The sequence below is a fragment of the Betta splendens genome, chromosome 3 (genome assembly GCF_900634795.4).
Source record: "Betta splendens chromosome 3, fBetSpl5.4, whole genome shotgun sequence".
Taxonomy (NCBI): domain Eukaryota; kingdom Metazoa; phylum Chordata; class Actinopteri; order Anabantiformes; family Osphronemidae; genus Betta; species Betta splendens.
Window position 1 is genome coordinate 18,165,866 of NC_040883.2, and position 27,836 is coordinate 18,193,701.

General features: G+C 38.1%; 1 protein-coding gene across 3 annotated transcripts in view; it reads right to left on the bottom strand.

Annotated features, from left to right (window-relative positions):
• Positions 1-27,836, bottom strand: part of LOC114852343 (protein diaphanous homolog 3-like) — a 110,987-nt gene that overhangs the window by 74,430 nt on the left and 8,721 nt on the right. For all 3 annotated transcript variants that reach the window (XM_055507432.1, XM_055507433.1, XM_055507431.1), the window contains 13 exons: positions 25,742-25,872; positions 17,867-17,941; positions 17,639-17,708; positions 16,650-16,786; positions 16,220-16,325; positions 14,642-14,752; positions 14,077-14,195; positions 13,694-13,810; positions 10,839-10,957; positions 10,684-10,748; positions 10,235-10,339; positions 8,367-8,675; positions 7,172-7,286 (listed from right to left, as the gene is read on the bottom strand). In XM_055507432.1, the coding sequence (XP_055363407.1) occupies positions 7,172-7,286; positions 8,367-8,675; positions 10,235-10,339; positions 10,684-10,748; positions 10,839-10,957; positions 13,694-13,810; positions 14,077-14,195; positions 14,642-14,752; positions 16,220-16,325; positions 16,650-16,786; positions 17,639-17,708; positions 17,867-17,941; positions 25,742-25,872 (1,579 nt within the window). The remainder of the gene's footprint in view (positions 1-7,171; positions 7,287-8,366; positions 8,676-10,234; positions 10,340-10,683; positions 10,749-10,838; positions 10,958-13,693; positions 13,811-14,076; positions 14,196-14,641; positions 14,753-16,219; positions 16,326-16,649; positions 16,787-17,638; positions 17,709-17,866; positions 17,942-25,741; positions 25,873-27,836) is intronic.

The following is a 27,836-nucleotide window of genomic DNA, read 5'->3' on the forward strand; positions in this document are numbered from 1 at the left end:
GCATAAAGAGTATGAAAAAAAAGAGGAAAACAAGCAAGATGGAGGGCGAGAGAGCCACAGAGGAGAGAAAGCCCATTTGATGTGAACAGATTTATACCAGTGGAGAGCAACACTAACTGCTAGACAGCATGAGATGGACATCCTGCTGCTTCGCTCAGATACTCTGAGTGGCTCAAAACAAATTATATTTACAGTTTTTAAAGTCGCTTTACCAACCAAATCTGTCTCCTACCTTCAGTTTTCACCTCATTTACACATTGCGGCTGCTTTATTCCAATTCAGATGAAACAATACAGTAATAAGCTCATTTGACTAGACAGACAACTGAAATTATAAATGCTTTTGAGTTCTATAAATGAGATATTTGGCTTCCCAGGCTTCCTTCAGGCGGTTAATTAAAAAAACCCACGTAATGTCCTGTTTTTTCATCTATTCATCCCGCGCCTCCTCCAGTAATAATTTTTCTGCATCGAGGTCCACCGTCATCCTAACAACACTCTTTTGAATTCAAATTTCTAACCCCAAGTCTATCACTCATCTAAAACATACACCCACGTTACACAAGAGACCTATTAGCCATCCAATGCATAGACACGTGAAGTGGCTCCAATTTAGAGGCAGTCTGAGGGTTTTCTAGTGGACACTGGCAGATTAGAAGCAATAGTTTTGATGATCATGAGCGTTTAATGTGTCACATCCGTCTGAGCTCGACAAGTCGCCACAGGTTGACTCCGACTGTGGTCGTTAGCGCCGCGTAGGCCCACTCTTGATCAGTTGCACTTTTTAACCACCGGTATGAGCTTCACCCCCACGCACACACTACTGTACAACCAGCACTTCCATCAAACACAGCCATACTATCTTTGTGCAAACTGATAAAACCCACACGGAGATGTTTCTTTGCAGGGCTATTATAATCATATGGAAATGGGCTGTCTAATTATCTCATAGCGCTAGCCAACAGACAGAAGGGAGCTTGTCGTTTGTCAACTTTCTCTTTAACAGGCTACATTGATCTGACATTGTTAATGCTAAGGCAGGAAACATAAAAAAGAATACCCTTTTAAAGTGTAGTTAGTTTGGTTCTGAATAAGAACTGCCTGACTTTAAGCAGTTTATTCAGTAAATTCAACTTGGTCGATAAAAAAAATTCTATCATATGCAGAAAACACACACACATATATATTATCTATCTATTTATCTTCATACTATAGTGTATTTATACACTATATTTATACACTGTACAGCGCGCACACACACACACACACACACACACTACTACTACACAACTACACTTTTCCTGCAGTGCCGTTTCTTCAGGAGGTGGTAGGTTATTAGCAGATGCCTGTATCCCGGAAAAGAAATGGCAAACTGATTTTGTGATCTTTGAGGGTTTTGTCTAATTGGGTGTTATTTATTAGCCAAAAGGAAGCCTCAGGAAAGGGCAGCTCTCTTCATGTTGTTGCTCATTTTCCTAACACTATGGCGATAAATGTCTCTCTCTTCCATCTCTTGATGGTCCGTAGCAGATGTCAATTATGCTCAGACCACAAATGCAGATATGTCACCATGTAAAAAAACAAAACTCCATTAAAACAGTATATCTTAGATTACATGTCTTGCTGTGGATTCCACATGTTAGCAGCCATTATTCAACGCTGACAGAATTAAAATTGATGAGAGGCACATTTCTGTTTGACTTCAAATTCTAGAAGAAAATGGAACAAAACACACACAAAGAAGGAGACAGGAAATGGTAGAAGTAAGTGAATACCCACGACCGGATCAGTTTAGAAAGTGTAAGCACAAGTACAAGAGAGGACAGATTCCACACAGACCTCCACTCCTACCTGCCTGTCTCTGAAACGTTCTGTGATTTTTACACTTGTCTAGTAAACACCCACAGAAAAGCCAAGCTATACATGTTTTTTCCTCTAAATATTGACATTGATGATGTCAAAAAGCTTCTCCAGAGGCTATCTATGAAATCACAGAATCTGTGGAACGTTCTGAAAGCTGTCAAGATGTTTCATTGAGCATTTACCCACTACACTGCTTGTTTGTTTCTGTTTTGAGCTAGGATGCGTTGACTGTATCATTCTTGTAAATGTTACAATCTACAAGTGTGCAGATCAACAGAATATTTATAATGCAAAGAGTGTCAAGAGACCACGCAACAGTTCCACAAGGCAACACTGGAACCACGGCCTAAAGCACCGCAGGTAAGCAACCTATGGGGACCAACTCTAGACAAAAGCAGATGAGCATCAAAAAAGAACTGAAAATGCTGCAGAGCATCGCCACGAGTATCACAGTGGCAGAAGCATATGTCGGGTTTCTTAGTTTCAAGGAAAAAACTAAATGTTATGGATAAACAACTAAAAGCACTGAACACCTTCAAAACAAATAATACTAACATGAACACATTCTGTCAAGGACATGGTTGATTTCTTTACACACAAAAATACATAGATAAGTAAGAACTAAATAAAGCCAGAGCAGGGGCGAATCAACTTGCCTGCTGGTCAAGAAAATCACTCCAGCCTGACATTTTAGTTCATGGTTCTCTGAATAGGCTGAGTGGTCCTGTCATGCACATAGGACTGTTACTGTAGAAGAGTGTTCATCTTTTTACTTGTAAAACATAATTTTGTATTTACCTAACCTAACTTATCTTACATTGTAGCAGTTACCATACATATATCTGGTGAATAGAGGATGTGCTAGGATCTGCTTTATACATTTTACTGAAAGCAGTATCATAAAAAGCATATTTGCATTTATATCTCATGATGTATGAAGCAATCCTGACTCCACACTTACAGATACTACATGTATCTGTAAGTTTTATATTGAAAGAAAGATATGCAAGACTGAAACCCTGAAAGTACTGAAAGTAAGTTTTTATAAAGAAATAGATTAATACTGTACACAAATCTCATTAGACGCCATGACGCACCTTTAACAAGTCTCAGAGTACACACAATTAGTGAATTCTCCTCCTTTTTTGGCTAGACAGAAAACCTGTCATGCCTGAGTCAATAGCTAGTTACAGTTTGACACAAACATGACATATAAAACTTGCAGTTAGGTGTGGAAAGAGACACCGATACCATACAAAAAGTAAATACTAACCTTTAGTTTCTGTTCCAGAGCAAAGTCAAGGCAGATCATGCAACCATGAAGTTAACAACAAACAAAAGGAGAAAAGGAAAGAAACACAGAAAAAACAGAGAAAGAAGAAAAGCTAGTTAGCATTTAATTGAAACAAGCATTAATCAGACATTGTACTTTAAGCAAAGAGGCAGCTGGAGACATTGTATTCATTACTAGAAAGTCTTTAAATAAGTAAAACAGAAAAGTTAGTGTCTCACAATCACAGCATGTCATGAAATTCGGGTTAATAGAGAGTAATTGCAAGTTTGACCCCAGTTCCTAGTAGCTTTACAGTTGAGCTCAAATTTATTCAACCCCTACTGCAAATCAGGTGTTTTTGCAAACGTTCAGCTATTTGCAGTCAACAAATCAAAGACAGGCATCATCACATCAAACAACACATACTGGACCCACCCTCAAAGTGTCGTAAACTATCATAAATGGAAAACAGAACATATTGTTCAGGTTGATTAACAGATGCCATTTTTACTTACTTGTTGATATTTGAATGTATGTGAACATGTTTAAGCATTGACTGCAGCAAAAGAGTCAGAACCTCACTTATTACATAGAGTTGAAATTCTGTCCATATTCTGTTTGTGTGAAAAAAAATAGCTTGAAATGCAATTTTCTCTTTTCACAATTTCTGAGTGACTTCAAAATATCAGATTTGGGAAAGAACATTTTCTGCAGACATAAATTCCTCTAGTCAGGCCCAAATGTGTTTAACAGGATTTTCATGAAATTGAGACTAAAACCTACTCTGTACTGTATGTGTGTAATCATAGAAGTGTATCCATCGACATATAAATGCAGATTGCTGTAGTCACATCACTGTCTCTGACAACACTGCTTGGCAGACAAGTCACTACAATGAATTACAATGTTCAACTTTCAGGCTTCTCTTTTAGAAAGGTTTCTTGGTAAGGAAGGACTTGTCTCTATCAGCACCAGCTCTACTCTCACAATATGAGCCAGTAACCAAGACTGCAATCCAACTTCTCAGATGCCAAGGGAACAGAATAAAGATCAGTTTTTGCAGGGAGGCTTTGTAGCATCAGTAGCTATGCTTAGATTATAATCTGTGATTAGCAATGACAATGAGACATACTGTACTCACTCGTAGATATAATAATTCACTTAGTCGGGGGGCATGTAACCGAATGACAAGTCATCAAATAACAAATGATCTAGATTGTTATTTACAATGGTCAAAGAAAAAAAATAACCAACCAAATTGATCAATAAAGGTTATTTGATTATTACTGGTTTTATTTATTCCATCAGTTGCAGTTATTGTTTAATAGTTCTATAATTTAATTAAAATATTTTTTTAATTTAGAAAGTAATCAGTTTTTAAATTAGGTACACTAAATCTTTTTTACTATTATTATTATTTATTTATTGTTAGCGTTAGAGTTGCATTAATAAACTAAATAACGTTACCTTAGGATGTTTATCTGAGATCATTCTCTAATTGTGTAGCCACAATAATGACTAAAATGAAAAGAACAAGAAACCTATAAATATAAATAGGCACTCATCATAGCCTCTTAAAAAAAAAAGGAAAAAAAACTGTGCTTTACTTTTAAGTCTACATGACCCTTCTCCTACAGAATAGCCAAAACAACCGAAATGAGAACAAGGAGAAACAATGTGTCTCTTACATTACATTTTTTTCCTTCTAAAAAAAAACATTTTGAAAAAAACTGTTTAAAAAAAAAACCTGCATGGAAGAAATATTTGAATTGCTGCTGAAAGAGAAAACTTCAACCTTGAAAAAAATTTGGTGGAACGCAACCTTTTCAAGCACAAACCACCACAAACAAGCACAAAATTTATAAAAGTTAACTCTACAGCATGTTGCTTCTATTTACTGACACTACCAGGCACACAGTCAACTGCTCAGTGCTAACATTACTCTATTTGCAAGGTTACGTTTTTAGTCTAATAGAGCATTTTCAGAGACATATACTCCCATTGGTTTACCTCCAATTGAAAAATGCCATTAATTTTTATTGTTTAGGACAAGACATTTACAGCACATTTGCGTCAAAGGTTTACGGCTAATGAGCAGAGACTTGAGAAAAGAGCACAGCAATCAACTCATTATTCAGTTTGGACTTATTTAATTTTGCCTGCTTTGACCTGCATGCACTAAAGTTAAAACACTCATTTGCTGCAATTTGCTCATTAAGGTGATGTGTTAAAGTGCCACTAACCCTTTGCCAAAAACTACATTCCACTCTGAATAGATAAACAGGGGGAGCCATAAAGAATATTCCAACTGTGACAATAATAAAGTATAGCACTTATTCAAACAGTGTGTTTGACTCCACCAACTGTGATCATTTATGTTCTTGAGTAGGTAGTTATAGCCTTCTCTTAAAATACTGATCATAAAAAGACGATTTGGTTTATTTTTTTATTTTTTCATTTACACTTAAGTTGAGATCCACAAAATGACTGTCTAAAAGCCAACTGTTCATAGTTTTCATTAGTAGTCTATGTACAAGATAGCAGTGAAAATGAAAGCAAGAGTCATTAACATTAAGCTGGAAAGGACATTTCAAGGGATATAAATTAATATTTTATGAGATTACTGTTTTATGCGGTGTCCTGTTTAATGTTTAATGCTGATCCAGATGCTGCTGCTCTTAAGTGAGATGAAACATGATGCCACAGCGCTGTGTTAATAAGTCAACAATTCCGTGCACACGTATACATACTATACACGTAAACTCTCTGTCCCACTGCTGCAGGAGAGAGTGGGTATCGGAGCAAAACCCGTCAAGCTGCTCCTACAACCTCCAGTGGGACGGGAAGAAACGCGAAGAGAAACACTTAAGAGAAGAGATTCAATCCAACCTTGCTTTTTCTCAACAAATCTGAAATTCAATACCCATGAGCAGTGACACAAGAATACCACAAAAGCAGAAGCGTTTTTACCTGCCTCCTCTTCATGGTTACTGTACAATACAGTACCATGTTTGATCACGTGTAAACTCTGGGTAATTACCCTAAGAGAAGAGTGCAATTGTCTGCTGGTAGATCCTTCCTTTGCCCTCTCCAGAGAACACCTGCTTGACTGTATGTCTACCTGTTTGCTATTAAGATCTCCCTCCATTAATCAACACGCTGACGGTGGGGAGCAAGGGTGTGCTGGTGCGTAGGGGGATCTTGTGTACCCCGAGAGGAGCAGCATAAAGTTGTGACAGGCAGATAACACCTGGATGAATAATTCAAATTGGTGTAAGCTGTAGCCGAATCACTGACAAGACCAGAAAGAAAATACGAGACATGTGAATAAATCATCAGAGAAGGGACTAATAGACAAAACACAGGAATGGACAAGACTGATAACATCTCCCGCTACCTGCTGTTCTAGCCTTAATTCCTACAACCTTGTACAAGAATATTCCACGACTTGCCAGCGATACCGATGTGCAAGTATGTTGCTATACGGCTCTTACCATGCAGCATTACACCAGAAATAGCACCTCTCAAAAATCCAAAAATAGGTTAGATTAAATTGGTTAAAATTGGACAAAAGACTTGAGACACAGTGAGGTATTATATTATGTCTCACAGTTGACTTTTACTAAATGGATTCTAGCTTTTAACACATGGTTTTTATGACCACATATTTGGTCTCATTATCTCTCATTATCAGTACATTAAAGTAGCTCATCGGGGTGGTATTAACCCAGACACCTAAGAAATAAATGAGGCATTAAAGAGAAAGCAGCCTTCTTCATTTAGCATTTACAGTATAAGACCTCTATCTCCACTTAAAACAGCACGTCTAATAAATCGGATACATTCTGTCATGCTTTTCTCAGTACAAAGTGATAAAATCTGTTTGCTAACAGTTGCCTAGAGGGTATGTACAAACAGTCGCACGCTTGAACCTCTGTGATGCAATTACTCCTTAATAAAACATACAACCAGTTCCTCACTAGAACAGACATGCGTGTAACAGTGAAGAAGTACGGGAAGAAGTTGTGAGTCTGACCTGATCTCTGCGAACCGAACGTGAGGGTAAATCGGGTAAGTAAGTCTGGTTTTGCATACTGGTCCTCGTCAGCCAGCACCCAGAAGCAGCCCTCTGACATCTCCTGGGGACGGATCTGTAACACATATGCACACTATAACATTGTATATAAGTAACGAAAGAAAACTTGAATACACATCGACAGCCGATGTACAGTAGTTAATTAATGCATCAGGAAAGGTTGTATTTATGTTTACAATTGATCAATTCCTGTAATGTGAAACCCAAAACATATGCTGTTTAAGTGATATGAAGTGAGACTGACTTAACACTAGAATTAATCTCAGAATCAGGTGAAATGTGACAACAGTAATTTACCAAAGTGGTTCCATATGTGTGATTGCTCAACAGTTGGCCAAGAAGGCAGGTGGAAAAAAAGTGACGCACCAGTTTGTGGATAGTGTGCTTTTTCTAGGTGATTCAAATCACACAACTCTAGTCTTCACAAGGTGTATTCACTGACCACTAAAACAAAGCCGCTCAATGGTAGTTGGAATATTAAGTTTGAAATATCAGTGTAGAAGTTCCAGAACAGCTTTTCCCCAAACACACCCAGATGTGGAGGTCCCATACAGCTGTACCAATAAACAGGTTTCCTTCATGTCCTACTAAAAAGCTCAGTTGAAACTGCAAGCATATGGCTCCGTGTGCCCAGCACCTGTACCGCCACACACCCCACCATAAATTATTAATCAAACCACAAACTAATATGACTTGAGTGTGAACTAATATTGCTCTACAGGGAACAACATCTGTAGAGTTACCACTAAGGCTGCTCTGACAATAGCCTCTGATCATCTGTTATTTTCAATTACTGCTTGCTTGGCACAGAGCCTTAAATACTTGTTTTTTAACTCCTAGGAAAACATCTGCACTGTTCAAGCACTGCCAGCAAACATCAGACAAAGTTAAGAACACAAAAAGGACCACTACAAATATCTGACCTAAATTTTCATATTATGTTAAAAACTTTTTGTAGACTTTTGTCCAATGTAGTGTTTGTTTGACTACTTGTATTTACCTAATCAGTGAGGTAAGTGAGGAAGTGATTTCACCCGAGTGGTATGGTAACTGCAAACAGGACTGAGTCATTTAAATATACTTTATTAAGCTCATGCAAGAAAGCAGGCAGTATTGCTTATGTTGTAAATCTTACCTTGGACCAGTTCAGGCGCTTCATGGAGGTCTCGAGCTTGAATTCTTTCTTGGGCCTGAGGCCATAAGGCAGTGCATGGTGAGGGGGAGAGGCTAGAGCACCCCCAAATCCTAGAGGAGGTGGCGGAGGGGCACCAAACGGAGGAGGCACTCCCGGTGGAGGAGGTGGTGCAGGACAGCCTGGTAAGGGAGGCGGAGGAGGTGGAGGAGGTGGAGGAGGTGCTAGAGCAGAGGGGGGCCCAGAAGGTAACGCTGAAGGAGATGATGCCTGTCCACTGTGGGTGGACAGACTAACGGGTACAGCTCCAAACTACAGGGAAAGGCAGAAGAATAAAAATGTCTATTGTGACAAATATGTTTCCAGATTCTAATAAATTATTTCATCAAACATTCTAATACAATACATTGTCTGAGAACAACTTAATGTTAATTTAATTACCCAGAATGTGGAAGCACTGTTGAGCTGCCTTGGGGTGAAACACATGTTTTTAATTTTAGTGCCAAATATGAGTTTAATGTTTTAATAAGTGTTCTGTGTGTCACCAAAGAACAATATACTGTAGCTCAGGGTTTAATGCCGTAGAGCGCCACTGGCTTCCAAGACGATGAAAACACATTAAGTAGAGCTGAAGCTTGTTACTGAGACATATTTATTATTGACTTCGATCTCATTAGGGCAAGTATTAAGATAATACCAGTTAAGCAACTATAAGGTTATACTCCACGACTTCTCTGCTCCAGCTTAGCAAACACATTCAATTTTGGCTGCAATGGGCTTAATAGGACCCAACTGTGGTGTGTTGATGTTGGTGTTACTGATTGTTGGTTTCTCATCAGAATTTTGTTTAGCGCTGTTTAGATTTTTCACAATATCTGGAACAATGTGGTCCATGCATGGTCTTTGCTGTGAACCAGACCGTCCACAACAAATGCATAGCACATTAAGTTTTCATGTCTAACACTAGCTGTGCTACAGATAACGGAGGCGTGTTCTCTCACCCATCCAGATACCAAATCCTCAAACAGTTCATTGTGACTAGAGCATACCTACAATGATTAGTTTTTTCCAAAGCTCAAAATCAAACGTTATAACCAGGCCTACAATGCTTTGTGAATTGTATCATATAGAGCAAATGGCTTATTGATCCATGCACCAGTTTTAGATTAAAGACACACACTAAAGGTCAGCCACCCTTTCTCTGCCACTGCCCTCAAGAGGGAAGAACACCTTTGTTGAATTAACAAGTGTTTATGTGTGTGTGTCGCTATCTCACCCACACGTATAACAAAGACGGTGTAACAAAGTGTGTGTGCCTGGGTGTGCATCCACAATGGCTAAATGTACCATAGTCATCCGAAGCAAAGTAGTGTTTGAGTATTCTTTCTGTGTTTGCCTTCTCAAATTGAAAAATTATCAGGAAAATAAAAAGGAAGTTCTCCCCTCTCTGAGTGTGTAGTTATCTTGCAGTTTCAGGGCGTGGGAGCAACTCTCTAGAGTGGTGGAACTGGTGGGGGATGTTGATGAGAGGCCCAGTAGTGAAGCTGAAAGGGGTTGTCAGAATAAATTGCTTTTTAGAACAATTTCTTCTTATGGGATAGGGATCTGAGAATTAGAAAGGGCCAACATGGAGGACTGGTCAATGTTCTCATTAGACTTAGTGTCAGCCAGCCAGCAGAGCAGCCTCAATGTCAAACCAAACAGCAAGCTCCAGTGGATAGTGCCCCTACATCCTGCTCATCCCACATATCACATAATAGAATGGAAAGAAAGTTCCATGCTGAATTAAAAGGCATTGTTGAGTAATCAAACACTAATGAGCGCAATTTATAGAAAAGTATCATGAAAACTCAGAGACTCAGGTGTTGTACCTGTGACCTGAAGGCCTGCAGCTCTGCTTGGAGTTCAGCTATTTTTTCTTCATACTTTAAAAGCTGAGCTTGTGCCTCCTGTCTGCTTAGAAACTCCTCATCACACTGAAACGACAGCGAATTCATGTAAGTACATATTAACAGTAAATGCTAAAGTAATTTTGTAGTTATTTCACATCATTAATCACAAACCTTAATTATCTGCACTTGTTAAATTTCAAAAAGTTTAAGTACCATACACTTACACCAATCAGTGAGCCATCCATCTAATCGGGATCTACAACAGGCTGACTTTTCTTAATCTTAACAAATTTAAGTCATGCCATTTACCAGGTGGCAAAAAGGGAAAACCGCATTACTTATGTGTTACAGAACACTAAGTTCCATGAACTGTCATATTGTATCCATTTTAGACCTAAGATGTAATAATAAAAACAGTTGTTACTTACTTTCTCTGCCAGTTCTGAAGCTCTTTGTTCATACTCCTCAATTCGGGCCTTTTCCACACACACCTCTGAAAAAGGAAAAGCATAATGAAATGCTTTATAACTTACTGAAATATTGTATTTCCAGGGTCGAAGATCTGCTGACTGGTGTGACTTACCTAAGAGGTGGCTGAAGTCAACGTCGAGGCGCTTGCGGTAGCTAAAGTCTGGGTCAGTACCACTTCGGTGAAGCACAATCTGAGACACACACTCTTCAATGACCTTAAAATATTGAGGCCTAAAGGTGAAGAGAAAGAACAAAATTCACAGGGAGAAATACAACAGAATTAGCTTGGTTCAATTTAAGTCTTGGTTTTGTGTATACAGATGCACAGATATAGGGGGGGTTGCTGAAGTTTATCAACCTGTACAGCTGTTCATTTAGCTATTGATAATAAATTAATGGGGGTTAGAGAATGTTGAACTATTTTACATCCCAAACAACCTAATCAAAGCCCGAAAAATAAAAAATAAAAAGATGGCATATGCTAGAAAGGTCAGTGGAAAGCAGAAATTATGTATATTTAACAAAATGAAAACATTAAGGCTGCTCATGTTTCTTTTGATACTATGTGTTTCTGGTATGCCAACATTTACATAACTATAGATCAGTCTGGAAGAAGCTTAAAGAATCACATTTAAATATTGAGCCTTAACGTACGTGCACATAGTGAAAACTAATAACGGCACAGAACTTCTTGAGAAAGGCTTGCACATAAATTCTAAGAAATACTTGAAGCTAATTGTTAACAGTCTAAAGAGCCTCCCCATATGGTGTAAGCAGAATAATATGCAATCACCCATGCTTTCAAATGCCATAATTTTTAAAATCATAAGACCTTATGGTTTACACAAAAGTACGTCCTCCCTTGACAGGATAGTGCTAATATGCAAAAACGGAAAAGGAAACAACTTCTCTCAGGATTAATTCGAATTCAAAACATTTCCGTGCATGCAAATTACATTAAGTGTTCATAACATATCCAGGAGCGCAGTCTAAAGTCATCTTAAGAGTTTTAGGTCGAGGAACAAATCCTGTATATACAGTATACTGCCAGTCAAAGGTATGATGACGCCTTCAGTTATAAGGTAAACAACCCAGAATGTTTCAAATTCATATATTTTAGATTGTCCAAACTGGCTCCAGGGATAGCGACTTTGACTGACTCCTGCTACTCATCAGATTCACAAGGTCAGTGTCTCCTTTAGTGGCTTCGGTCCACAGACTGCCTTGGCAGGAGTCAATTTCTGACATGTTTTGTCTCCTTAATGTGTTTTACGCCACACATTGTCTTGTGCAGAGGAAGGGTGAGTGCAACAGACATTTTATTTTTCCAAAGGAGTCTGTGCATGTCAGACCTTCATGCTTGACTTGCGGCAAAGAATCCATTACTTCAGAACAACAGCAAGCAAGCAACACGAGTGATGGTCATTAGATCAGTGGAAAACTGCCCTTTCAACAGAAGTGGCCACGCGAAATGTGCTTGTTGTTAGATGTGCAAAAGGCAAACCGTGCATCTGTAGATGCGTGGTTCTCACCGTGAAGCATAGAGGAGGTGGTGTGATGCTGGTGGAATTGTTTAGGATTTAGTCGGTATTAAGTGAAAACCTAACCGGCATGACTACCACTAGATTTTACAGCAATATACCATCCCATCAGTTTTACACTTCATTGTTTCTAAACAGGATGTTCTTCCCTAAACCAGCTTTATTTTTACAAGAGCTATTAGTTTTAGTGTGACAGAGTGCTACTTCAAAAGGTCTGGCCTCTATAGTCACCAGCTCACACACAAAGGTGTGTCTAAACATTCATCTAAATAGACTACCAGTCAACATACTTATGCCACATGCTACCATGAAAATCCAGTTTGGCTTCTACTGTATCTTCTATAAACCAAGTAAGGACTGAAGTGCTAATGTCAGATTTTATCAGGTGGGTGTAGCTCACAAATTACCAAAAGCTACTGTGTGAAGCATGAGGTGGCTAATACCACTAAACAATCCTCACCAGTCTCTTAAAATTAAGGTATTTCTCTCCAAATTAAGGGTGTGGTTAAAACCTATATGTCAGAAGCACAGGTAAGATCATACATTATTTTTGTTTGTTAATTGGATCCTAAGTACACATCGTTGGAAACTCATTTTGCATCAGTCTTTGTTTTGGATTTTTTTCACTCTTCTTATTAAAGGCTTTAAGGAGCTTTAGCATAGCATTAGCATACAGTTGCTAGGCTAAGATGGGTAATGTGTGTGCAGTAAATATTCTTATGCTGCTATTAACACTTACAAAATTGATGGCACTTGTGTTGGCAAGCATGAAGACGTTGATGTTAACACATCATAATCATTTAAAAAGAAGAAAAATCCAGCATCACTAGTGCAGAGCAGACACTTTAGGTGTTGTTTTTGGGTGGGAGAAAAACTGCAGGTGATGCATTTCATAATCTTCAGATTAGGATCCCCATCTTTTGATCAAGATAAGGCTTAACTCACACCCAGCTGTGAGGGAACTGACATAAAATAAGCCTTTGAAAATTACCATAGGGGATGAGAAATACTCTGGAGCTGTAGATGGCTGGGACATGAAAGAGACAGCATTCTCTTTGTGAGCCAGTGTCAGTGAGAGGGTTTAAGGCAAAAGGGATGAGACCCCCACAAACATTAGCCCTTCATTCAATGTTCAAAGGTGCTTCTGTGTACATTTGTTTAAGATGTGAGATGTCAGCCTTCATTATGATCACAAACAGCACAAATTACATTACTGTGAACTTATGTCCAGAGCTACAATGCTGTGGGCCCCCCCTAAAAAATACTGAGCTAATATTTGGAGCTACCCAGGCAATAAGAGACACACTAAGGTTAAATAAGAATAGGACATAATGAACAGGAAACAAAAAGAGGAAAGTGAAGCACGATTTGTTGACTTTATAATGCTATAAATAATCAAAGTTGTGTGTTAGAGTGTGTGTTTTACCTGACAAAGTAGTCATTGCGTATAAGCATCAGGTGCTGCAGTATAGACAGAAAATGAGGCTCTGCACTGCTGTCCTTCACCATGCTCATCACAATACTGAATACGTCCCCCACATCAGTGCAAAGAATCAAGGATCCATGCGAATTGATCCAAAGCCTTTACAATTAAAAAAAAACAATCCTTCTAAAATAAAAAACGTTCAGACACCTGAGTTTTTATGTTAGCTTCAAAGTGTTTTGGCCTCTATTACCTTGTCAGGAAAAATTGATTTAGGTGGATATTTTAGGAGAGTTCATCTAATATACAGTACATTAGACACATTTACAAACACGTAATTGTTCCTTGCAGTTACGGGCCTCTGGTTTGAACAATGAAAAGGATATTCGAGTTCACTTTTGATGTCTTCCAGCCTGTGAGAAAACTCTATCATGTCTTCTTCTTTATGCTCCTCAAACACCTTCAGCTGGATCTCAAGGGCCTCATTCCTGATGCTTGCCAGTTGCTACAGATGTATTAAAGTAGAACACGAATAAAATGTGAAACAAATGTAATAAAAATGAAGTAAAATAAATGATGTGAATAAAAAAAATGGTGTCATCACCAAAAAAGCATTAAGTAGAAATCAAGTACAAGTCACTATACTATTCATCGTGATATACAGGTGAGCAGCATCGCCTCTTTTTAATTTATTTGTTTTCTTGGCAGCTACAGATGTATTGTTTACAAGATAAACATGTTAGGTAGCTTGTATAAAACTCAGTTGAAAGATTATTAGCCCAGGCAATACTTTATTGGTTTCTGGTTGCTGGCACAGGCGGAGGACGTGCAAACTCTCCTCTGTGTTTCATAAATGATTTGCTGAAGCAAATCTACAATATTTCACTGAAGTGGACAACTCATTTAAATATTAATACAAGGTGAGTGTGAATTTATATTATGTGTGCTTACCGGCAATATCTCTTTCAGACCGCAGCGCATAAATTCATTTCTGATGTGCAGCCTGAAGTCCAGCTCATCAGGAGATGTTACCAGAGCATTGATGAGTTGCATGCATGCCACCTGCAACATGAAAGGCACACAGAACAAAGACAGGGACAGAAGGAGAGAAAGAAAAGTGAGAGCGGAGACTGGAGAAAAAGAGACGATGGACTACTTCTTCCGAAAGTTGATGAAAAACATGCCGGCATGCATTCTAAATGAGTTATGTCCCTTGGAAGCAGAGGACCATAACTAATGCATGTCTATTTTCTCCAGTCGCCAACTAGGGGGGTTGATTTTAATATTAATGCAACAACTGCAGACCCATACACACAAAACTAACAGTCAATTTAAGGGCAAACTCGCTCTTTTGGAAGTTGTTTTGCACTCCCCTCTGAGTTTGGTTTACTGCACAGGGACGGCTGCATCCTGTGACGGACAGAAAAATCAATTATTGATCAGTAAAGTAATCCACTCAAGTGTGAAAAGATGGTATGGCAATGCGAGAGCACAGAAGGGATATTCTGATGCTTGAGGTTCACTGTCAGTTTGATAGCAGACTATTATGTCACAGTCATGGCACTAACGCATAGTAATTACCACTTTAAATAGTGTTATTTTAATACCCGAACACAGGTTGTTATTGTAATATCAAACTCTTGTCTGGACATGAAACTGTAGTGCAAGGAAACTGTGACATTGTTACATTAAAACATAACAATGGTTATGTGAATGATTTTCAACCTCCCCGTAGCCTTTATTTTTTCACTTTTACTAAACCAATTTCCTACCTGTCCCGTCCTCACTTCCCTCTCTGCCACTTTCTTATTCCTGCCTGACTTTCTTGAAGTCCCCACACTGTTACACTTTTCCATTGTAGATAATGTAGGCACAGCAAACCAAATGCAAATGTTGCTGATAATATGACAGAGGGCAAAAAAGATATAATCGTCTAATGAAGTCACTACTGGTCATTGTGTGGGAAAACAAGATAACTAAAGAAGATGATCATGTGTGTGCAAAACAACCTATATTAAATGTCTTGAGTGTATCAGCGGCAAAATGATGAGGTGATGTAGATGGTGAAATTGACAAGTTTTAGCCGCCTATGCACATTGTGTAACTATAAATTGAAATCACATCAACCATCAAAATCCGTTTAAGGAAATACATGGAAAAAGGAGTGTTTTTTTCACAGGCTTAAAATGGTTTTATCATTAAACAGAAAGCAAATAATGTGTTCACATTATTAGTATAGGGTTCATTGTTTTTACCCTTTTACTAGAACAGGTCACTATTGTTCATTTAATCAATCATTCCGATCACATTTACAGAAGTACAGTACATACAGTACAAGAAATATAGTATTATATGCTACAAAAGTATCATTATGTATTCATGATTTACCATACCTACCAACTGGTTTCACCTAAAAGAAAAACATCTATTCAAAAACCTGGTAAGGATACGCTGAAATTGTCAACTTCCCACACTGAATTCAAATGCCATTTAGGAAAAAACAGAAACACTGGCTGTATATCATCTTACCTGTAATTGAACTGAGCGATCTCGCAGTCCTTGAACAATGGGGCTGAACCTCTCCGTGGCTCGCCATTCCCCTGCTGTGGTGATGGCTTCAAGGACCTTCTCCAAACTAAATGGGAACATGAAATGAATGAGCAAACAATAGGGGAAAAACTGAAGAAATACATTATTTTAAAAGGGATTTGACTATTCAGCTTCATTCAGTCTCTCTGGTTCTGTTTTGTTCTACAGCATGCATTGTTGCCTTTCATGTCAATGTTCAATTTTATCATCCTTACAACATTATTAGGGAAGATTTTCTTAAAAAAAACGTAAATTTGAGCATTTATTTCCAGACAATTTTTATATAATTTTAATTATATTTGTTTAAATGTCGGGGGTGTTTCGTCTGTTTTGTTATTTCTCTTAAACAATAGAAGATTAAAGAACTTGCATATTGTCTTCGCCCACAATGCAGATGGCCGACAGTAGTTTTACCACATCGGTCATCATGGCCGTCTGGGTGGGATCAATCGCTCTTGCCAGTAAAGCAAGACTTTTCTCCTCCCCTAGGATCCGATCCAGGCCATACTGTCAAACAACATAATTATACCATTACCCAATATGCAAACACACAACCAGATTCACTCAAATCCTGTACATTCACTTGAATTACTGTATAGTTCTAATGTTGCTGTTGCTTTGTTATGAATCAGAACGCTGTAACACGAGCTCAGAAATAAATTAAAAAAAATCTTATAGATAAATTGTTTAGTGGGCAAGTTTCCAATGTGGTAAACTTTTAGCTTTTACTGACACACAAAAAAAATTTGGAACTGTGACTTGACACAGGAAAGCAGAGGAAGAGGCTGTGCCGACAGCTGGCAGAGAACACCTGTCTTCCTGGCACTGCAAACATCCTATCCCAAGACGCCTCTCTAGCCAGGGAAAGGTCTGGGCTGACAGAGAGGCCTACGGGTAAATGCTGGCGTCTGGCGCCTGTTGAGACGCAGGATTACATGAGACCTTACAGCACACTTTGTGCCAGAGTGGCTGAATATCTGTCTCCGCTGGGTTTTAGTTCCACGTGGCAAGAATGTTTTCCTCTATAGCTTGTGCATGCTGACAGTCCACGAGGAGACAATGCTATAAGCATATAATATAATATTACATATTTTTGTCTTATTACATGTTATTGTCTTTTGTCCTTAGATGAAACCACTTTTACTAAATAACATACTAAAGTGTATATTAAACTAAAATGTTCTCCATTATTCAAAATGCAAACTCTACTGAATAAATTTAAGAGCAGAGTCTTTTTGAATATTCAAATGAAATTTTCAAAAATATCTAAAAACAAAAAATAGACTTGTTCCCTTGTAGGAACTTTCTGTACATGGAAACGTAATCAAATGAATTAAAGCACAAATCTATTGTCATTACCTTATTGTTCATGATGGCTTTAAGACACTGGACAACTTTGTGTTGGTTCCTTTTATCAATCTTCTCTTGCCTGGAGACACAGAACACTAATAAACACAGAAAACTACCTACTGCACATTTTCCTATACAGAGAAGTCACAATCAGATAAGTTTTAATAAACAAAGTTGCCTATTATGTGAAATTGGGTTTGCAAACTTTGTCTATAAAAGGTAAATACATAAGCTTACTGTTTTTTGAAAAGCAACCGCTCCAGAATGTCCATCAGCAGTCCCAGGCCCTCGTGTCCAAAGCTCTGCACCCAACTGAAATAACAAATACTGAATCAATACCAGTGTAGGACCAGAAGCTGACAACACCTTCCTAGTTATTAATCACTGTAGAAAGCTTTAAGAGAAAAGTACATGTAGAATTCAGGATTTTGTGAGAAGTAACACTGCACTAAAATACTACAAAAAACCTCAAAAAGAGTTCAACAAAACCTACACAATAACCTTGTTCTTCTAAGGTATGGCAGAAAGACTTTTAAGACATATGGATGACATCAGATAGATTTGGAAGCGACATTTGCCACACACTTGAATGAAAAGTTTAGTAGATAAACACTGTTGCATCTAATAAGCTAAACAATCAACAACAACAACAAATCAAACAATATTTGCCTTATAGCATATACAGACAGTATACTTTGTATATATACACAGTACAAAATATGAGGGGGTATTAATTATCAAGTTCTGATGGAAATGCAGAAGAACATCATCTTTATTTTACCCTGAAATGAGTATTTTCCATTTTCCTAAAAGACTGATTTGATTTATTGATTGACATCAACAGAATATTTTTAACCCCCAAGCATTTTTTAAGTATTATAAATAATCTAACTAAACTAATCACTTCCTTTAGTTGCCCTGATTCAACAATCACAATAACAGCTGAAACCTAAAGCAAATGAAAAGAAGGAGGGTGTGTTTGTGACTAAATACTGCTGGTATTGCCTTTTGAAACCAATTTCAACATTGAGACTTCTCGGACACAATGACAATCAATAAAAACAGTTTGCAAACACTTCTCCTCCTTGCTCACCAATAATATGCTACTATTCTGAAGTTTCCGCCCAAGACTGGTAAGAACAGGCAATATAGTGTTATAGTGCAATATAGAGTATAAGTGTTTTTTTAAAGAGACTGTACCCCCTTCTGAAATTAAAAAGATCCCTAACATTAGCATGTAGTGTTTGTACTGTTCTAATCAACAAGCTGCATGGCTCCCAGCATGAAATCTACGGATTCTCAAGGTGACAAACCAAAATGGGAAGCTGTTATCTGAATTTAATTTCTTGAAAATTAGCATGGAGCTGTACATGGACGTGTTGCTCCATAATCCATGAGGTTATTCGTCTGTTGTTACACAATTGGGTTGGATAATGACAGCAACATATACAGTTTGTATGGGTTAAAAATGTATGAAGGCCGTAGTAACAAGATCATCCAAGAAACTGGGGATCTGTGCTTTGATTAATGTCTATATTTTAAAAATGCATCCATCGATCAGCCAGAGATCAAAATGGACCGGTTGTCTGATCAGCCATGACCAGGACTGGCTGCTCAGTTTAGCATATCCAGTACTGTGCTGGTCATTTAACTACACGTGATGGCAGAATGAAGAGAATCTGCACTCCTGACTCAGACCTATTCACCTGCTTTCTCTCCTACTGATTATCACTAAGCACTCAACTCAGATTGCTTTCCCTTCCACTCAAATCGTAGCAACTACCTCCACAAAAGAAAAAAAATATATATAAATTCTGTCCACTCTGCTTAGATGCTTTGCTCCAGACCCACTTACAAAGGTTCATACTGACAATCAGAGATACTGTACTGTATGTGCTTAACGTCCAGCCCATTTCCTGTAAGATGGATGTAGAAATCTAAAAGCTATTTATGGGGAAACACTTGCTACTTGATGTATTGTATTCTCTGCATTTCAAAAAACTGCTGTATATAATATCATTGGTGGATCCTGCAGAAGTACATTGAGGAGCTGTGCTGTGCCGTTGTGGGCTGGTTATATAGGTTTATACTGTATACATTCAGTGCAATTCTTTTGTATAGTGCTTTGGTGTTTTTCAAACTACTTCCCAGTTACAAACATTATACAAAACAGTATAAATGCAAAGAAATTGAGGAGCAGGACATTGGTTGTTACCCCGGAGGAAGCTACAACAGCAGGCATGGACATACTGTACCAATGACACCACAAAAGGGTGGGGCGCCCCCAGCTAAGAGATGGGACTCAAGAAAAGCATTCCATCAAGCACACACTTCTCACTGGGCCATGGACCAGGCCATTCTGGTTATAGAGTAGGCAGGGCAGGAGTGCTGACAAGAACTTCATTAAAATTCATAGCTCAGTGGCAATGGCACACTAGTTTTTCATCATCAATAGGTGAGGCAGGGAGTAAAGGAAAATAATCAGTTGATCCATAGCAGGAATTACTGCGTGGGAAACCAGCAGGTCTATGCTATCACAGCCTGCTGTAACACATTTTAAAGAAGAAAAGAAGAAATGGACAATGGTGTCGGTCAGCTTTGACAGTGTTCTAATGCAGGGCCTGATGACTTTAGAAGATTTCAGGCCAATGAGGGAAAATATTACACCCTTCTACAACATCTGGAGAGATTATAATCTTTAAAAATAGAAACGTGACTGAAGCAATAATTTATTTAAAAAGAGTGTATGCATAATGGCAGGATGTCAGGAAAAAGAAATAAAGGCACCAACTGCATCAGGATTAGAAAATAAAAATCAGGCTTTGTGTTGTTGAACCTTGAACCAAACTAAAAATTGTTCCTCATTGTCCCTGGATAGATTTGTTTTGCAAGGCAACATGAATGATAAAAAGATGAAAGGCAATTTTGAAATAAAATTTCCCCACCAATGTAATGGTTTAATTTGTTAAACGGATTTCTTTTAAAAAGATGTTTAAAAAAAAGGTTCAGGAACTTTAACTTCATGTATGAAAAACTTCCCATTGCCCATCTCTGCCCAGTTACAGTTTATGGTTCGATTTGACTGCCTATCTAGACTCTAAAGTGAGGATTTTAAATTCTGTTTGATAATCTTGCATGCTCTGGTAGCCCTTGGGTGTCATTAGCTCCTAACACCCCTCCCACATCCCAACTGAGTAACTTCAATCACATTCCCTGCCTAAATGTCCTCAGTGTTTAGAGATGTGTTAAAATGATCTCTTTCTCTACTTTGCAAAGCTTTTCTTTAACACACAAACTGTCGCATGGCTTATGTCTTTTACCGGTTACTTATCTCATGTGTCTCATTAATAGGGTAGGACATAGTAAAAAAGCATATACCCACAATTTAGTTACTCAGTTAGATAGCTGCTTATGTAGTAAACATCATTGCATTGACGTGTGATGGAAAACCTGAACCAGTAGTAAGGATGACGGTTTTACACAACAGCTTCAAATAATGATCCACTGATGAGCCAACTAAGTAGACATGGATAATATGTATGTACTTTACTGACTGATGTGTGCATCATTACTTAAACCTGAACCATAGGCCATCAGGTCAGATCTACCTGTAGTTACGTGTTTTCTCAAGAAGCTCTATTACGTATAAATGTATCATCTAACTCCTGAAATTACTGGAGGCTTAACTCAAGCCGCCAAATGTTATGAGCCATATGGATTACTGGTGATTGTCTTACTGGAAGAAATGTCTAAAGAAAGAAAAAAAAGAGAATTGCTATTAATGTTAGTCATTTTAAGATCAACTACTGTAAAAAGTGTCATCCCCATTCTTAGTCCCAGTTGCAAAGGTTTTATGAGCTTTTGATTTTCCCTGCCATCGAAAATTGGTGTTATTTAATACTAGTGGACTGCAATATTAAACAATTAATGCTTTCCCAAAAACAAAATTTTACATCTCACCTTACCATCCACAGATATAAAACACGAGCAGTGTTATTAGACTGAAGACTATCAGCTCATGAAGGCACCAAGAAAGCACGAGGGGGAGAGCATTAAAAAAATGAGGAAAACAAATTCATCACACCATTCCCTGGGAAACAAAAACAGTCATAAATCAAAGAGAAAAATGAGGCGTCTTATCTGGCTAACTTCACAGCTAAGGTAGCCTGACTTCTAACAGAGTCTCAGGAGAATGTCTCCAAGGTTCGCAGGCAGAATAGCACAGCGCTGCACTCCGCTAAAGCGGTCATGAACCAGAAATAAAAAATTAACTTGAAATGTTGTCCCAAGTATAGCAAGTTAACCGGCGACAGAATGGTCCTCCAGGGACTGAAGAGTGAGCCGAATTCAGATATGTGGGACATCTGAATTTTATTCAGTATGGACTGCCAGTAGTAGACTACCACCAACATTAGGTCATGAAAACCAGGCAACAAAAGTCTGTAACGTCTCAACTGTTAAAATGCCGTAAAATGTTTGTTTATTCAAAGTTATTTCTTTTATAATAAATGTTAATGGCTAGGACGATAGTCATCAGATCTAATGAACTAATTATACAAAAATGTCTTTACAATAAAAATTATCTAGGTGGTATACACACACACACACATCAGCCATGTCCATATCCATGTTTCCCACCTCATAAAAATTAGGCCTATGCCTGTAATAATTTATATGTCTAATGTTCCTGACATATCCAGTAACTGTAAAATTATTATGTCATTGTTACTGTTGTAGAGAGCTACAGCCCTGCTCGTTTTCCCAGTAGCCCTGCACTTACAGTATAGCTTTGGTTTGAATGAACACATCTGAATGAGGTAGTCAGCAGTAGCTTGGGCAGGAATAGCTGGAAAACATCCAGGACAGCAGCTTTTGGAAAACCAGGGTTGGCTTCCCCCTGATGCATTACATTTTGTTTCAAAAGGTTTTTGTTTCAGATTCCTAATTTGTTCCTAAAGGTGGCCACTACAAAGTAATTGCCTGTTAAGGCATTTGTTATGTTTATTAGTTTTATATTTCTGACTCCGCTATCAGTTTCAGGCACTGGGAGTCTCTCTGTGCAGCACATGGGTGGGCAAGTATATAAAAAACAGAAAGAGCAGCCAAGGTCAATTTAAAAAAAAAAGCTATGTAAGGATAAGGGATGCTAAACTTACCTTGCTTTATTGCTTAACAGAATAAAAAAAATATATGCGGGCCTTAAACCTGAAAGCCAGTTACATCAAAAACCAATTTCCACTTGTTTGTCAGATCCATTTATCAAATCCAGTTAATATAATTACATTCTGTAGCCTTACTGGTCCTGTGGGCTGATACTGTGGCCTCTGTTCACAAAAAGAAGGGAGAGCTGAAATAGCTTAGGTGGGTGAGGTATACATGGGTCAGAGGCAAGCATCACAGGGTGACACTTCAGAGCTGCAGGAAGTACCACATTACCTCCAAGTCATTCTACTTCACCACAAGGAACCTGATGAGGAAACCTGCAGGTCTGTTGGCAGATACAAGCAGAATGCTCGTAAATTTAGAGGGTGCTGCAAAGACAGTGACATTGATCAGCATCCAAAAACAGTTGCAGACATAATGGTGCTATTAGATACAAAGAGGTTACCACTGCTGGCCCACTGTTTGGGAGATTTGTGATCAAGTCAAACTATGTTAAGATACATGATACATGGTAAGTCAGTTTCCATCTGATCAGTGGTGACTTGACGGAAAGTCAGCCAATTTCCCTCGTGCACCACAGGTGGGGGTCCCATATAGGGAGGTAGGTATGAAAGATCTTTTATTGTCCTAACATATGTTATGGCTATACTCTAGATCTGAGTTTTATCTGCGGCGCCTGCTTAAGCAAACTCTGAAGGTCATTAAGTGAATGGTGTGTATAAGACTGTTACAGTTATTAACCTGAATGTATTAACCAATACTAATCACAACATTAACTTATTGGCCTTTTATTAGTTTTTATGTCAGCTAATAAACCTTTTAATCTCAAAATATTACTTTAATCAAAACAGGGAACGGACAAACACATGTCTTATAATTACTGCAAACATAATTAATTAAACACTTCAATATGTTTAACCTGCTTCAAGTTCTGAAGCCCATCAGTGTTTAGCAGTGTTTGTACATTTGTGATAGTGTCATTGATTCTAATCAAAATCAAAGTGAAGCTAAAAAAGTGGCTTCTTAGTGATTAAAAGCTCTCAATTCCTATTTTCTCTTGGCCATCTTGACAGAGCTGCGCTGCTCAAGAGGGTCTAAAAAACATAATGAAGTCTGTGTTCTTTTACTCCTACGTCCAGGCACCGTCACTCATGCATTATTGGCCAAGTACGTGGGTGAGAGCAGTGGTGGGCAGGAGTACCTTTACACACAAGCTTAAAAGCTGAGCCTGACAGTAGACATTATCGGCTATACAAAGGCTCAGACACTGGTAAAACTAATGAGATGAAAGATTCCAGCTATGCTAACAAAATATACAGTACTTAAACTGGTTTTCATTCACTGTTGCTGAACAAGTGAGCACAAAATGAAAGGAAGATAAAGTAGACAAACTATTCTAAAAGGGGGTTAAGGGAGAAATAAAGGGCTGAAACATTTCATGTTAATAAAAATAGAGTAGATATTATTAGATTAGGCCAATTTAAAACTAATAAGAAAAAATCTCTTCTGAGCAATTTCAACAGCTGTACACAGATACAACTGAGCAGCATTAAATGAAGTACTGCCACAGCTAAAAGAGCAACTCACCAACATTCACTGCTGTTTACAGAGTGGCACTAAATGGATCAGTTACCAACTACGCAGTATTGGGTTCACTTGGCCTCTTAATCATGTAACAGCCAAGGTAAGTGGAGGTTTTTATAAGACTGGAAGTTAAATGTTGAAACCAGAAACACAACAATTAAAACCATACAATTTGTCAATACAACAGACAAAGGTGTTGTGTATTATGAAGTATGGGCTGCAATAACACGCTCTATTAAATGTCTATGTGAGAGCGGAAGAAATCATTTCATGAAAGTCAATTTATAATTGGTGAGAATTTAAGTCACGTTATCTAATTGCAACATGACTCAAAACAGGCAGATAGCACGAAAATGGATAGTGATCACTGATTCAGACGTATACCTTTAACAAACAGCAAACAATCACGACAGGATTCCATAAGATGACGCAAGTCATAAGCAATCAGCCATATAGAGCTTGACAGAACCAGAAAAGCATAGTGAAAGTCATTCATGTACACACTCTGCATTGATAGCAAAAATGGCTAAGTGAGGTTAAATTATATCACTTCTGGGTGTGCGGCAACAGGAAGTATATTAATATTAAAATCTCAGTAAAGGCTAAATGTATGAGCTTAGGATTCTCACTGCCTTTAAAAGGGTGATCGGATGGAGTATATAATAACATGAAAAAAACATACTAATTCCCCAGCTCAGACAGAGAGAGCCCAAAGCAACAATATAAATCTAAGAGACTGAGACAACCAAGACAAGACTGTCAAGGATTTACCCGTCAATATGCCTTAGACAGCACCAAAGGAAAACCTACCCTCCTTAGTCACAGAGTCAAATCTACTTCAATTAAGAGCTGTGACACAAAACTAGCTGTTTTACCACAAACAGAACAATGATGAGGATCTGCATGGTTATATGAATAGATGAGTAGTAGAATGCGTGCAACATTTTCTAACAAAACTATTATTGACAGGCCTGTGTTTAGCTTTGTATGCAATTCTGAGGAACAAAAAAAGTTCCCCTAAATGGACAATGAACTAAATGCATGAATTAACAGCTGCATTTTATAATGGAAGGCATGTGGCCTTGTAGCATTCATATTAGCTAACAGGAATGCTACAATGTGTACAGTGACATTTAACATTGTTAACAGAATGATTGAATATGAAGTTTACATAAAGAAACTGCACATTGAACGTGCAAAGTGCACACAAACACCTCTTCACTTTGCTGCTCTCTGCTTGATTCATCCCATTGTTGACAACTTTTATATATAAATATTTAATAAAACAGCATTTAATTGTAACATAAAAGGGAAAGTGTTTAATGAATAGATTCCTCTTTTGGTCAACACTAGGTTTTACTGTACCTGACAGGGTTGCTTGTGAGGGACACTCGCAATGAGTCGAGACAGGCAAAAAGACGTTCGTCCATCACCCCTGATTTCAGCTCTCCCAGAAATTCCTGGGGCGAAATCTGATGGTTGCTTCTTAAGCTTCCCTGGCAGAGAAACAGGGAGATGAAAGGAGAAAAAATGATCAAATCAACAGGCCAAGGAGGGTAATAGACATTAGTCTATAGCAGTAGTTCTCATAAAGAACAAAGAAAAACAGTTCACTTAAACAGAGTCAAGTTTCTCTGCATGAATCATTTTTAGTTGTGATATTTTACATTAGGATCATTAGACATTGTCGCTAAAGACCATTCAGTGTTTTGATCACCTTATTCTTTCTGGATCAAAGCCATGACCCTAAAACCTTTAAGTCAATCCAAACTTTTACTTCTTTGTTTTATTAAATATGAGACTTAGCCAGATCTTTTAACTAGTTTCTAAAGTGCCAAAATCTCTTCTATTAATATGACAAGTTTTTCAAAATTTACAATTTCAAATAGGCACAAAGTATAAAATCCTGTCATGTTTGAAAAGATCAAAATTTTGTCATTGCAAATGATGGCAAAAATCATAGCAATTAACTGTGACAGTCATGATTACCATCATTACTGTAATGTTCTTTGATTACATGCAAAAAAAGCAAAGTCACACATCTGTAATATATCTTAACTATTTTGACTCGGGCAGTTACAAAACAAATAAGGCCATCATGTTTTCTGACCCCAAACGCTATGTACAGTGGCTTGGGTTAATGCTGCTAACAATGACTCAGAGTGGGGCCTCGTCCTTGCTGGTTCTGGCTGGTGTAGAAAAGCCCAGTCTACCTTTTGTGGATGATGTTTAAGGTTCAAGGCATTTTAAGAATCTGTTTGTTGTTCCTGACCACTGACTGTTTGTGTGATAAGGTCTACAAATGACACCAGGTCCAGCATTTGTAAAGGTTTTGTCCTTAGGAAACTAATTTAGTGCTGGTTAAGTTACATGTGACCGACATGTTCTTGAACCATCTGTGTTGGAACAGCTTTTCCTTCCTTTTTACCCATGCTTTCTTCTCCTGCTCTTTTACAGTCGCAGAGTAATAATTGTACTAAGACTTTCTGTGTCTGCTGTTCCTTTCCCTTGGATGTCTATGATAATTGTGCTTTTTAGACATCTCATGACAGATCTAATTTCAGTTCCTAATGATTCACATCCACTTTTCTTTACAATCAGTAAATAGTAAAACTAGTACGTGACATGTGTAAAATTGTATCAGCTTTGAAACTAGGTACTGTAGAACTTCTGTTGTTTGCATCTCAACTTATACCTTAAGTGGTTCCTAAAAACACAAGTTTTCAACTGATTAATGCACCACTCGCAATGTTCCTCCCAAAGTCGGTGTTATGAAGTCCTTCCTCTCACATCTGTACAAAGATTCTTTGTAATCTGGGTGCTGGTAATACCAGAGGCCCTGCTCAGTGGCAGCTGAACTTTGGCTTTTAATTTTTAAAAGCGTTTGACCTCTGATCTGACTGTCAGGAGTAGCAGGCTTATAAACTCTGTAGGATTATTAAGTCATAACATCTTGATACTCACCGTGTCATTGTTCCACAGGCCTTTCATATGTGGAACAGAAAAATGTTTGGCCATCTTGAATTTCACAGTAAACATAGATAAAAACAAAAGTCTTAACACTCCGTTATTTTGGAGACCCATAATACAGATCAGTATTTACTCTAACCACCCTTTTGACCAGGCACAGAACATGCCTGCAAGAACAAGGCAAAGCAGAAGGAACAGGGAACTAAAAAGAGCAAAACAAACAGACACAAACTGAGCAATGAAGTATGGTATATACAGTTCAATGAGGTGAACATATTTGTATATAAGACAAACTAAAGAACAGCCTCAAAATCAGCAATCGGGAGAGCCAGCTCCTCAGCACAAGATTTAGCAGTGCTGCTGTACCTGAAAGTCAAGGGCCACTCTTTTGACTACTGTGACATTCGTGTTCTGGAGATGGAAGGTAGGTGGGGCAATAGGAAACCTATCATCTCAAGAAACAAAAAAACAATTTAAAAAGGAAACTCTT